The sequence below is a fragment of the Callionymus lyra genome, chromosome 14, assembly GCF_982586985.1.
Source record: "Callionymus lyra chromosome 14, fCalLyr1.hap1.1, whole genome shotgun sequence".
NCBI lineage: Eukaryota > Metazoa > Chordata > Actinopteri > Syngnathiformes > Callionymidae > Callionymus > Callionymus lyra.
Window position 1 is genome coordinate 76766 of NC_141831.1, and position 14202 is coordinate 90967.

The 14202-nt window shown below is 44.1% G+C and overlaps 1 protein-coding gene across 1 annotated transcript in view; it reads left to right on the top strand.

Annotated features, from left to right (window-relative positions):
- The window catches only part of slc12a9 (solute carrier family 12 member 9), a 31730-nt gene that overhangs the window by 7678 nt on the left and 9850 nt on the right, over positions 1-14202 (top strand). The window contains exons 4-12 of the mRNA XM_087807208.1: positions 3255-3392; positions 4186-4488; positions 4547-4654; positions 4717-4828; positions 5241-5398; positions 9839-9921; positions 9979-10103; positions 10716-10908; positions 11003-11177. Of these exons, the coding sequence (XP_087663334.1) occupies positions 3255-3392; positions 4186-4488; positions 4547-4654; positions 4717-4828; positions 5241-5398; positions 9839-9921; positions 9979-10103; positions 10716-10908; positions 11003-11177 (1395 nt within the window). The remainder of the gene's footprint in view (positions 1-3254; positions 3393-4185; positions 4489-4546; positions 4655-4716; positions 4829-5240; positions 5399-9838; positions 9922-9978; positions 10104-10715; positions 10909-11002; positions 11178-14202) is intronic.

The following is a 14202-nucleotide window of genomic DNA, read 5'->3' on the forward strand; positions in this document are numbered from 1 at the left end:
CCTGACAAACATCTAAATGTTTCTCCCTGACAAACATCCAAGCGTTACTCTCTGACAAACATCCAAACGTTACTCTCTGACAAACATCCAAATGTTACTCCCTGACAAACATCTAAACGTTACTCCCTGACAAACATCCAAACGTTACTCTCTGACAAACATCTAAACGTTACTCCCTGACAAACATCCAAACGTTACTCTCTGACAAACATCCAAACGTTACTCCCTGACAAACATCTAAACGTTACTCCCTGACAAACATCTAAACGTTACTCCCTGGCAAACATCCAAATGTTACTCCCTGACAAACATCTAAATGTTACTCCCTGACAAACATCTAAACGTTACTCCCTGACAAACATCCAAATGTTACTCCCTGACAAACATCTAAATGTTTCTCCCTGACAAACATCCAAACGTTACTCTCTGACAAACATCTAAATGTTTCTCCCTGACAAACATCCAAACGTTACTCCCTGACAAACATCCAAATGTTACTCCCTGACAAACATCTAAATGTTTCTCCCTGACAAACATCCAAACGTTACTCTCTGACAAACATCTAAACGTTACTCCCTGACGGAGCCATCCAAACGTTACTCTCTGACAAACATCTAAACGTTACTCCCTGACGGAGCCATCCAAATGTTACTCCCTGACAAACATCTAAATGTTTCTCCCTGACAAACATCCAAGCGTTACTCTCTGACAAACATCCAAACGTTACTCTCTGACAAACATCCAAATGTTACTCCCTGACAAACATCTAAACGTTACTCCCTGACAAACATCCAAACGTTACTCTCTGACAAACATCTAAACGTTACTCCCTGACAAACATCCAAACGTTACTCTCTGACAAACATCCAAACGTTACTCCCTGACAAACATCTAAACGTTACTCCCTGACAAACATCTAAACGTTACTCCCTGGCAAACATCCAAATGTTACTCCCTGACAAACATCTAAATGTTACTCCCTGACAAACATCTAAACGTTACTCCCTGACAAACATCCAAATGTTACTCCCTGACAAACATCTAAATGTTTCTCCCTGACAAACATCCAAACGTTACTCTCTGACAAACATCTAAATGTTTCTCCCTGACAAACATCCAAACGTTACTCCCTGACAAACATCCAAATGTTACTCCCTGACAAACATCTAAATGTTTCTCCCTGACAAACATCCAAACGTTACTCTCTGACAAACATCTAAACGTTACTCCCTGACGGAGCCATCCAAACGTTACTCTCTGACAAACATCTAAACGTTACTCCCTGACGGAGCCATCCAAATGTTACTCCCTGACAAACATCTAAATGTTTCTCCCTGACAAACATCCAAGCGTTACTCTCTGACAAACATCCAAACGTTACTCTCTGACAAACATCCAAATGTTACTCCCTGACAAACATCTAAACGTTACTCCCTGACAAACATCCAAACGTTACTCTCTGACAAACATCTAAACGTTACTCCCTGACAAACATCCAAACGTTACTCTCTGACAAACATCCAAACGTTACTCCCTGACAAACATCTAAACGTTACTCCCTGACAAACATCTAAACGTTACTCCCTGGCAAACATCCAAATGTTACTCCCTGACAAACATCTAAATGTTACTCCCTGACAAACATCTAAACGTTACTCCCTGACAAACATCCAAATGTTACTCCCTGACAAACATCTAAATGTTTCTCCCTGACAAACATCTAAACGTTACTCTCTGACAAACATCTAAACGTTACTCTCTGACAAACATCCAAACGTTACTCCCTGACAAACATTCAAACGTTACTCTCTGACAAACATCTAAACGTTACTCTCTGACAAACATCCAAACGTTACTCCCTGACAAACATTCAAACGTTACTCCCTGACAAACATCTAAACGTTACTCTCTGACAAACATCCAAACGTTATTCTGATTCTGATTCTGATTCTAAACGTTACTCCCTGACAAACATCTAAATGTTTCTCCCTGACAAACATCTAAACGTTACTCTCTGACAAACATCTAAACGTTACTCTCTGACAAACATCTAAACGTTACTCTCTGACAAACATCTAAACGTTACTCTCTGACAAACATCCAAACGTTACTCCCTGACAAACATTCAAACGTTACTCTCTGACAAACATCTAAACGTTACTCTCTGACAAACATCCAAACGTTACTCCCTGACAAACATTCAAACGTTACTCCCTGACAAACATCTAAACGTTACTCTCTGACAAACATCCAAACGTTACTCTCTGACAAACATCCAAACGTTACTCCCTGACAAACATCTAAACGTTACTCCCTGACAAACATCCAAACGTTACTCTCTGACAAACATCCAAACGTTACTCCCTGACAAACATCTAAACGTTACTCCCTGACAAACATCTAAATGTTTCTCCCTGACAAATATCCAAATGTTACTCCCTGACAAACATCTAAACGTTACTCTCTGACAAACATCTAAACGTTACTCCCTGACAAACATCCAAATGTTACTCCCTGACAAACATCTAAATGTTTCTCCCTGACAAACATCCAAACGTTACTCTCTGACAAACATCTAAACGTTACTCCCTGACAAACATCCAAATGTTACTCCCTGACAAACATCCAAACGTTACTCTCTGACAAACATCTAAATGTTACTCCCTGACAAACATCCAAACGTTACTCTCTGAGAAACATCTAAACGTTACTCCCTGACAAACATCCAAATGTTACTCCCTGACAAACATCCAAATGTTACCCTCTGACAAACATCTAAACGTTACTCCCTGACAAACATCTAAACGTTACTCTCTGACAAACATCTAAACGTTACTCTCTGACAAACATCCAAATGTTTCTCTCTGACAAACATCTAAACGTTACTCCCTGACAAACATCTAAATGTTTCTCCCTGACAAACATCCAAACGTTACTCCCTGACAAACATCCAAATGTTACTCTCTGACAAACATCTAAACGTTACTCTCTGACAAACATCTAAATGTTACTCCCTGACAAACATCTAACCGTTACTCCCTGACAAACATCTAAATGTTTCTCCCTGACAAACATCCAAATGTTACTCCCTGACAAACATCCAAACGTTACTCCCTGACAAACATCTAAACGTTACTCCCTGACAAACATCTAAATGTTACTCCCTGACAAACATCCAAACGTTACTCCCTGACAAACATCCAAATGTTACTCTCTGACAAACATCTAAACGTTACTCCCTGACAAACATCCAGACATGATCAGTCGCACGCTCGGGCCTGAGTTCGGAGGAAGCATCGGACTCATGTTCTACCTGGCCAAGGTGTGCGCGTGTGGAGAGTATGTGCTGGGTCTGGTGGAGGCCATACTGGACGTGTTCGGTGAAGATCTTGGTATGTCTTCATGTTTGTATTGACAACACTCTTGGTGCCAATAGAACCTTTACTGATGGTTATTGTATCTCACAGCAGAAGGTTGTTGGTTCACTTCCCAACTTGTGAACTTTCTATATGGAGTTTGTTTTCCCTACGTTAGTGGGTTTACTTCGGGCACTCCGGTTTCCTCCCACAGTCCAAAAACATACAGAGGTTGATTGAGAACTGTGTGTCTTCGTGTCCAGGTTGTCCTCCGCGTCCTTCCCCGAGTAGCCGGCTCCAGTCACCCCCGAATCCCTATAAGAGAAGATCAATGTTTTTTTTTTATAAACAAGAGTTACTTGATCTTCTGTGTCTCATTTTTGAACGTAAGATGGAAGTAGCGGAAGTAGAATTTAGAACATTTATTTTTGAGTAAAATATCAAACTGTTATCCCTTGTGTTGTCTCTGTGTCAAAGGTCAACGACCTCCCTGGCTTCCATAAATACATGTGCAGTGGTGGAGGTCGTTGACCTTTGACCCAGAGACAATACAAGGGATTAAAAAAATCACAAATTTGAAAATATTAGAAAAATTCAGCCTTTGAATGTAAAAAATATTTAAATGATTATTATTGTTTTTAAAGTAAAAAAAATGATTCAATGCCTGAAAAAACTACATTTCAATAAATACATTGAAATGAAAGCATTAATGTTGATATGATTCATGTTTAAGGTTCTCATCATCATATGATTCAAAGATAAATGTGTCTTCGTTGAAATTCTTCCACAAACTCAAAGTGATCTTGAAGATGTCCCCATGTGTCCTCAGAGTCCTCGGGGGCCGCGGGGATCCGGGTCCTCCCTCACGGCTACTGGTTCACGGTGCTTTACGCGTCGGTGGTGCTGCTGGTGTGTCTGCTGGTGTGTCTGGTGGGCTCGCACATCTACTCGCGCACCGCCTTTGCCATCCTGATTCTGGTCACGCTGTCCCTGCTGTCCATTTTCATCAGCTCAGTCGCCGTCATACCTCGGGACATCGTCATCTTCCATCACGGGCCCGGCAACAGCACGTTGCGTTACAACGCCAGCTATACCGGCTACAGCGCCACCACGCTGAGCAACAATCTTGGCGGTGAGAGACGCGGCAGCTTTGGAGTCAGAAGATCCTGTTTGACACGTGTGTTGTGCAGCCGGCTACAGTCTGGACTACAGCACCAACACCATGATGTCGTTCGCCAGCGTGTTCGCCGTCCTGTTCACCAGCTGCACCGGCATCATGGCGGGAGCCAACATGTCAGGTGACCTTGGATGACCTTGACCTTCCTCCGCTCACCTTGATGTCACGTGTGACTCTGTGCAGGCGAATTGAAGGCTCCGAGCATCGCCATCCCCAGAGGAACCATCGGCGCCGTCGTCTACACCTTCACCGTCTACGTCCTCCTCTTCCTGTTGGTCAGCGCCACGTGTGAGCGGTCAGTCTTCCTCTCTTTCTCAGTTGTTTTCTTCTCTTCCTTCCACTCTTTCATCATTTCTTCCTCAGATCTGTTCTGATAAAGTCTCATTTTGACCCAAAACAACCAGTAAATGCTCTTTAGTTCAGCTTTAAACAACAGAAGATCCTCAGAAGAGTCAGTGAAACTACGAGGTTCAGATCAATCAACGACTTTCATGTTGTTTCCCTGAAAACATGTGACCTTGTGACCCTTGTGTTTCCTCTAGACACTCTAGTTTCCTCCCATGAACACACTGGTTAATGAGTTACTCTAAACTGTGTGAGTGATGTCACTGACTATTTGTGAGACCTTTCCAGGGTGTCCTCAGGCTGAACAACCATTTCATTGTTGAACAGTTGAAGGTTCTTAAGTGGACTCATCTCACCTTCAGAACCCTCCTGATCGAGGACTACGGTTTCCTTCAGAAGATCAACATCTGGCCACCATTGGTCACCATCGGCATCTACTGCGCCTCCCTATCGGCCGCCATGTGCTCCCTGATCGGAGCGTCTCGCATCCTGCACGCCCTCGCCCTGGATCATCTGTTCGGTGAGACTTCTTTGAAGCGCCTCAGGTGGAACATGTTTGTTTCTTGTTCTACTATTAGAGTGTAAGAGTATAAGTGTTGACGAGTGTGTTAATGTAAGTGTGTGGTAATGTAAGTTTGTGTGTGTTGCATAATACATCTGGGATTCAAGTATACACCCATTTCTAATGGGTAAAGCCTTGGCCTGGGAGAGAGGTCATGAGGTGGTCCCCAACCTTCACTGGGCGTTTCGACCCTTAACCACAACGCCCTCCAGTTGGTGGGTCTGCAGTGACCGCTTTCCTTAAGTGGCCTCTCAGTCCAACCTTGGTCAATAGATCCCACACTGATTGAGCTGAGAACCCTCGACATCCAACTTCCACCGTCATCAGCCATGCTTTCCACCCCTTATCCCTGCACAAGTTGTTGGTATTTGGATTTTTCCTCTTTGCAGCTTCCTCACAGCCCTCCCCCCATGGCACTGTCAACTCCACAAGGATGATCTTCTTCCCCTCTGGTGACCACATGATGATGTCTGGTCTTAGAGTGGTGATGAGAACCGCTTCTGGGAAATGGAGTTTCTTCTCCATTTCCCATCGCTGTGCTGATTGTAGCAGGTTCTGCCTGGCTTGGCTGTGGACAACAGGTCTTTACCTTCTTTCACAAAGGTGATGGTGCAGTGGTCTTGCTTTTGTTGGTTGCTTCTTCCTCCTCTCTTGCTCCAAGATATCTGCAAGCACTGCCAACACCTTGTCATGGCGCCACCTGTATCTACCCTGGGTTAAAGCAGATTTGCACCCAGATGGAATGTGCACCATTTATCCTTTACCGCCACACAATCTGCACAGTGAGTCCTGCCTCATCCCCCACCTGTGAAAATTTACTGGGGTCGGTAAGGTGTCGTCCACTGCTCGGAGTAGAAAGGATATCCAAAAGGGCTCCAACCGCCACAGTTCACTCCATGTGATCGATCTCTTGGGGATACTCCACCTCGTCCAGGCTCCTTGAGTTGCAAGCTACATGGATTTTGCTCTTCTCCGTTCCTCCTCAAGGTTTCAGACTTACTCCTGGATCAAGGCTCTCTTCTCCCTAGGAGTGGACTTTGACCACTGCTGCAAATGTGATGAACCTAGCCCCTGTCTACCCATGCAAGGGTTCCCAATGATGTCTTTGGTCCTTAGAGAACATTCTGCCTGGGTAATCGTTGTGCTGCGGCCCACTTGCGGCCAGATCTTGTTCTGACTCCTGCTTCCCTGGTGAGTTGATCTTGAGAGTCCCTGTATATCAGGGACAGTCTGCACTTGGCAACTTTGAACTCTTCCACCACAGATGACAAGGGAAGTTGGAGCTGGCCCGACCGTATGTAGAGCCCCACAGCTGTAAAGCTTGGGGGGATTCCTAACCATCTACGAAGGTGTTTGTTGAACTTCCTCTCCATTGCTTCAACAGATGACAGGGGCACCTCGTACACGGTGAGAAGTCACATGAGTCTCAGGAGTAGGCCATGTTGGTATATCCAGCACTTGTACTTCCCAGGCAGGCCAGACTTATCAATCTTATACAGCCAATTCTCAACTTGTTTTATTGTGCTGGAGATGCTGTTTTTGTCTGACAGGGAATCATCATACCACTTTCCAAGGCATTTTATTGGGTTTCCCTGGATGTTAGGGATCCCTTCCCCTTGAACAAGTAGCTCAAACTTTCCAGTCGTTTTGCCCTTTTGGATCACCGGGCTCCTTGATTTCTTGGGCCTGAAGACCATCTTTGCCCAGGTGGCCATACGATCCAGTTCTGCCAGGACCCATCTTGCCTGCACGTGAGTTGGTGTCATCACGGTAAGGTCATCCCCGAATGCCTTTATCACCGGCTGTTGACACCCTGCAGCGGTCTGTGGCCCTCTTGCCTTTACATTTGCTGCTGTGATGATAAGGTTCATTCCCATGATGAACAAAATGGGAGAGATTGTGCATCCTGTCACTATGCCTTTCTCTACTGGCTGCCACTTTGTTGTGAAATTGGCAGACTGGAATCTTAGCTTGATATCTCTCAAGTAACTGGTGATCATGCCCTGGATGTTATGTGGGATGTGGTAGTAGTCCAAAGCCACTTGGATCAAGTTGTCGGGAATAGACCCATATGCGTTCGTAAAGTCAAGCCAGGAAACCGTTAAGCTGCCTTTCTTCTCCTTTGCTTCTTGAATGAGTTGGCTGAGGATCCCTGTATGCTCCAAGCAACCGGAGAACCCTTCGATACCGCCCTTCTGAATAGAAGTGTTAATATATCCATTCTGGGTCATGTAGCTGCTTATTCTTCTGGCAAGCACAGAAAAGAAAATCTTCCACCCTACACTAATTGGTGACATGGTTCGGAACTGGCTGATCTGTGTGGATCACTCTTTTATGGGTACAAAGCACCCTTCCGTCCTTATCCAACTTGCTGGAATGGTTCCCTTGGACCAAATCACCCGCATAAGCCTCCACAGCCTTCGGAGGAGCTTGGGGCATTTCTTGTATACTTTGTACGGTATACCACTGGGCCCTGGGGCAGAAGATGATCTTGCGTGCTTGACAACCTCTTGAACCTCTCTCCATGTTGGACACTCTGTGCTAAGGTGTTTGGTAGGTGGGTTGGTGTTAGCGAGCCCATGGTTTCCTTCCAGGGCTTTCTCTCTTGAAGGGTCACAAAATATCTCCTCCACAGACTGCTCTACCTCCTCTTTGGAACTTGATAGAGTCCCAGACCTTGACTCCCCAAGATGTGATTTGGTGAAGCGGTAGGGGTCCTTTATTAACTGGGCTCGCACAGCTTCCTGCTTCTTCCGCCGCTGTTTGAACCTCTCAGCTCTTCTTATCCTGATGAGCTGTTGAGACTGGCAGTCAGCTCCTTTATTCCTTCCTTCTCTCCTGCACTTGCCAGTTTCAATTGCTTCCTCAGGGTCTTGATCTCCTTCCTAAGTTGTTTGATCTTTCTTTCTCTTCTGTTTTCCTTTCTTTTTGGTCTTTCTTTGTTCTCTTTTCTGGGCATGGTTCCAAACTGTTCTTTTGCCATGATGTAGGTGATGGCTGTCAGTGAATCCACCTTCTTTTCTGCTGATCCAGCTTGAACTGCTCCAAGCACCTTGTCCAGATCTTCATCTAACATGGACCAGTCGTTTTTATCACTCAACTTGGGCGACTTGATTCTTTCCCTTGTTGGCTGGGGTGGGCTTTCTGGAGTGGTGTTAGAGGCTCTCCTTGTGTGAGCTTGGGAGATTGCCGGCACTGAGAGATCACTAGGACTGTGGTGTGCTTCCTGCCTAGAATTCTCCTGCGTCTCACCACATGAGACATCTGAGCGGTGTGCTTGCATCTGTCCCTCCCCGCACTAGGACTTGCTCTGGTGTATTTTGAGCCCTCTTGTACTTTTGCAGATCCTTCCGCAACTGCATTTTACTTCTGGTACCTCCCCGGTCAAGGTGGTTTGCCTGACCCTTCTCTGCGTCTGTGTCACTGCCCGAGTCGTAGCCATTGAATCTGTCCTGATGAGCCTCTCATCCACCCCCCCTCTCGGGAGGCTCTGGGGGTATTGCTCTTTTGTCGATTCTGTAGCTTGCTTGGTGCCCTCTTACGAGTGCTGCAACAGGGGTTGCTGGCCCCTGTTACACCGCAGTGTATGTGTGTGTGTAAGAACTTGGATCATGTGATCAACAACGTGTGCGACTCTCGTGGACTTGAAGTCAACAGACGAAGAGTAACTGACTGTTGGCTGGAGGCAGCAGTTGCTGTGAGAGGGAGAATATCCAGTGTTGAGGGAAAGTCTCTCAAGAAGATCCAGTGTTGAGGGACAGTCTCTTAAGAAGATCCAGTGTTGAGGTACAGTCTCTTAAGAGGAGCCAGTGTTGAGGGACAGTCTCTTAAGAAGATCCAGTGTTGAGGTACAGTCTCTTAAGAGGAGCCAGTGTTGAGGGACAGTCTCTTAAGAAGATCCAGTGTTGAGGGACAGTCTCTTAAGAAGATCCAGTGTTGAGGGACAGTCTCTTAAGAAGATCCAGTGTTGAGGGACAGTCTCTTAAGAGGAGCCAGTGTTGAGGGACAGTCTCTTAAGAAGATCCAGTGTTGAGGGACAGTTGAGTGAGTCAAGCAGGTTGAGCTTGTAGTTTGTCTTGGAGCAGAGGATGGTTGAAGGCAGATGTATATCATGACCATGATCCTGCAGAATCAAGTGGAGGACCAGGTTTACTGGTGATGGTTTTGCGTCAGAACCAGGCGCTCAAAGGATTTCAGGACACAGATCCTGGATCATTGGGGGGAGGATTTGATGCAGTACAGGACTCCAGAGTTTAGGTAAGGTGCACACGATGTGATCCTCACAGTAGCTGATCCAGTCTGGTGGACTAGACGAGGTCATGGAGCATAAATTAAGTTCAGTTTTGTTTTAAATCACTTTTCTGAGGAAGTGTTTTTGATTTATTGAGACTTTTCCAGGTTTGCCTCTTTCTCCGGCCACGATCACGACCCAGTCAGGGAACCCTTGGGTGGCAGTGATCTACACCTGGGCTCTGACACAGGTGAGGTTGATGGTTCTACTGCCTGGAGGACACGACCTGATGCTGTGTTTGTGTCAGTGTGTGGTGTTTGCAGGTCAACTCAACTCTATAGCCAGCCTGGTGACCGTCTTCTACCTGCTCGCCTTCGCCGCCGTCGACCTGGCCTGTCTCGCCATGGAGTGGGCGTCGGCTCCTAATTTCAGGTAACGGAGCTCAAAGGTGACCTTGACCTGTCGCTCAACTTGACCTGAAGAGCTTGAGTTCAAACAAGAACTTCTTGTTGGTCCAGAAACGTCATAAACATCTTATAAAATACTTGTTGATTCTCATGAACTTATTCTTGTTTATTTGAACGAGAACTTTTCCAATTGTACTTTGTATTTCGCAGTTTCTAGTTTTTATAGTCGTGATGTTGATTCAAGATAATAAAAGTATCCTCATTAAAAAGGTTTTATTCTTAACAAACGTATGTATTTTATTATTATATTGTTTAATGTTTGTTTGGATATGATTGGGATTGAAATACATCAACAATTTATTTGTATTTGTTGTAAAACATGTAAAACTTCCTCTCAAAGAAAATCTTCTCTTGTCATCAAACCTACATTTTTATTTTCCTTGGAATTATTTGATTCTTCGTTTGTTGTTCTCACTTCAGATCACGACATGTTTGAAGTTATAATATTTTGTGTTTGTTGTATTTTGTGTAGTTATATTTTGAAGTGTGACGTTGAAGACATGAAGACAGTAAAAAGCAAATATTGATATTGAAAATGAGAATAATCTGATGATTCAATGATGTGGTTGATCCACAGACCGACCTTCCGCTTCTTCTCGTGGCACACGTGTCTCCTGGGCATCGTCAGCTGCCTGGTCATGATGTTCGTCATCAACCCTGTTTACTCGTCCGGCAGCATCGTCCTGCTGCTGCTGCTGCTGCTCTTCCTGCATTACAGGAGTCCTGTGAGCAGCTGGGGCTACATCAGCCAGGCCATCATCTTCCACCAGGTGTGTGCGTGTGCGTGTGCGTTTGCCTGTGTCTGTGTGTGTGTGTGTACGTGTGTGTACGTGTGTGTTAGTACATGTGTGTACTTGGCTGCAGGTGAGGAAGTACCTGCTGATGCTGGACGTGAGGAAAGACCACGTGAAGTTCTGGAGGCCTCAGGTGCTCCTGATGGTTTCCAACCCTCGCTCGGCCTGTCAGCTGGTCCTGTTCGTGAACCAGCTGAAGAAGGGAGGACTCTATGTTCTGGGCCACGTGCAGCTGGGAGACCTGGGTAAGAACTAATGGGTCCAGAGTTTAGATGAATGAGTTCGAAACGTCTCTTCAGACTCTTGATGTTCTCAACCTTGCTAGCGTGCTAACTAGGATGTTGCTATCAAAGCTAGCAGTTGGACATTATTGTGACTTCCTGGTTGTAGGACAAGGTCACATGATGACATGATGACAAGGTCACATGATGACAAGGTCACATGATGACATGAGGATATGATGACATGATGACAAGGTCACATGATGACAAGGTCACATGATGACATGATGACAAGGTCACATGATGACATGATGACAAGGTCACATGATGATATGATGACATGATGACAAGGTCACATGATGACATGATGACAAGGTCACATAATGATATGATGACATGATGACAAGGTCACATGATGACATGATGACAAGGTCACATAATGATATGATGACATGATGACAAGGTCACATGGTGACATGATGACAAGGTCACATGATGACATGATGACAAGGTCACATGATGACATGATGATATGACATGATGACAAGGTCACATGATGACATGATGACATGATCACATGATGATATGATGAAATGATGACATGATGACAAGGTCACATGATGACATGATGACAAGGTCACATGATGACATGATGATATGACATGATGACAAGGTCACATGATGACATGATGACATGATGACAAGGTCACATGATGACATGATGACAAGGTCACATGGTGACATGATGACAAGGTCACATGATGATATGATGACATGATGACAAGGTCACATGATGACATGATGACAAGGTCACATGGTGACATGATGACAAGGTCACATGATGATATGATGACATGATGACAAGGTCACATGATGACATGATGACATGATGACATGATGACAAGGTCACATGGTGACATGATGACAAGGTCACATGATGATATGATGACATGATGACAAGGTCACATGATGACATGATGACAAGGTCACATAATGATATGATGACATGATGACAAGGTCACATGATGACATGATGACAAGGTCACATAATGATATGATGACATGATGACAAGGTCACATCATGACATGATGACAAGGTCACATGATGACATGATGATATGACATGATGACAAGGTCACATGATGACATGATGACATGATCACATGATGATATGATGACATGATGACATGATGACAAGGTCACATGATGACATGATGACAAGGTCACATGATGACATGATGATATGACATGATGACAAGGTCACATGATGATATGATGACATGGTGACATGATGACAAGGTCACATGATGACATGATGATATGACATGATGACAAGGTCACATGATGACATGATCACATGATCACATGATGATATGATGATATGATGACATGATGACATGATGACAAGGTCACATGATGACATGATGACAAGGTCACATGATGATATGATGACATGATCACATGCTCACATGATGACAAGGTCACATGATGACAAGGTCACATGATGACAGGTCCCATGATGATATGATGATGTGACCTTGTCATCATGTCATCATGTGACCTTGTCATCATGTGACCTTGTCATCATGTCATCATGTGACCTTGTCATCATGTCATCACGTCATCATGTGACCTTGTCATCATGTCATCATGTCTTCATGTCTTCATATCATCATATCATCATATCATCATGTGACCTTGTCATCATGTCATCATGTGACCTTGTCATCATGTCATATCATCATGTCATCATGTCATCATGTGACCTTGTCATCATGTCACCATGTCATCATATCATCATGTGACCTTGTCATCATGTCATCATGTCATCATGCTATCGTGCTAACTAGCATGTTGCTATCAAAGCTAGCAGTTGGACATTATTGTGACTTCCTGGTTGTAGGACAAGGTCACATGATGACATGATGACAAGGTCACATGATGACATGATGACAAGGTCACATGATGATATGATAACATGATGACAAGGTCACATGATGACATGATGACAAGGTCACATGATGACATGATGACAAGGTCACATGATGACATGATGACAAGGTCACATGATGACAAGGTCACATGATGATATGATGACAAGGTCACATGATGACATGATGACAAGGTCACATGATGACATGATGACAAGGTCACATGATGACATGATGACAAGGTAACATGATGATATGATGACATGATGACAAGGTCACATGATGACATGATGACAAGGTCACATGATGACATGATGACAAGGTCACATGATGACATGATGATATGATGACATGATGATATGATGACATGATGACAAGGTCACATGATGACATGATCACATGATGACATGATAACAAGGTCACATGATGATATGATGACATGATATGATGACAAGGTCACATGATGACATGATGACAAGGTCACATGATGACATGATGACAAGGTCACATGATGATATGATGACAAGGTCACATGATGACATGATGACAAGGTCCCATGATGATATGATGATGTGACCTTGTCATCATGTCATCATGTGATCATATCATCATGTGACCATGTCATCATGTGATCATGTGATCATATCATCATGTAACCTTGTCATCATGTGATCATATCATCATGTGACCTTGTCATCATGTCATCATGTCATCATGTGATCATGTGATCATATCATCATGTGACCTTGTCATAATGTCATCATGTGATCATGTGATCATGTGATCATATCATCATGTCATCATGTGACCTTGTCATCATATCATCATGTAACCTTGTCATCATGTGATCATATCATCATGTAACCTTGTCATCATGTCATCATGTGACCTTGTCATCATGTGATCATATCATCATGTAACCATGTCATCATGTGATCATATCATCATGTGACCTTGTCATCATGTCATCATGTGACCTTGTCATCATGTCATCATGTCATCATGTGATCATATCATCATGTGACCTTGTCATCATGTCATCATGTCATCATATCATCATGTGACCTTGTCATCATGTGATCATGTGATCATATCATCATGTCATCATATCATCATGT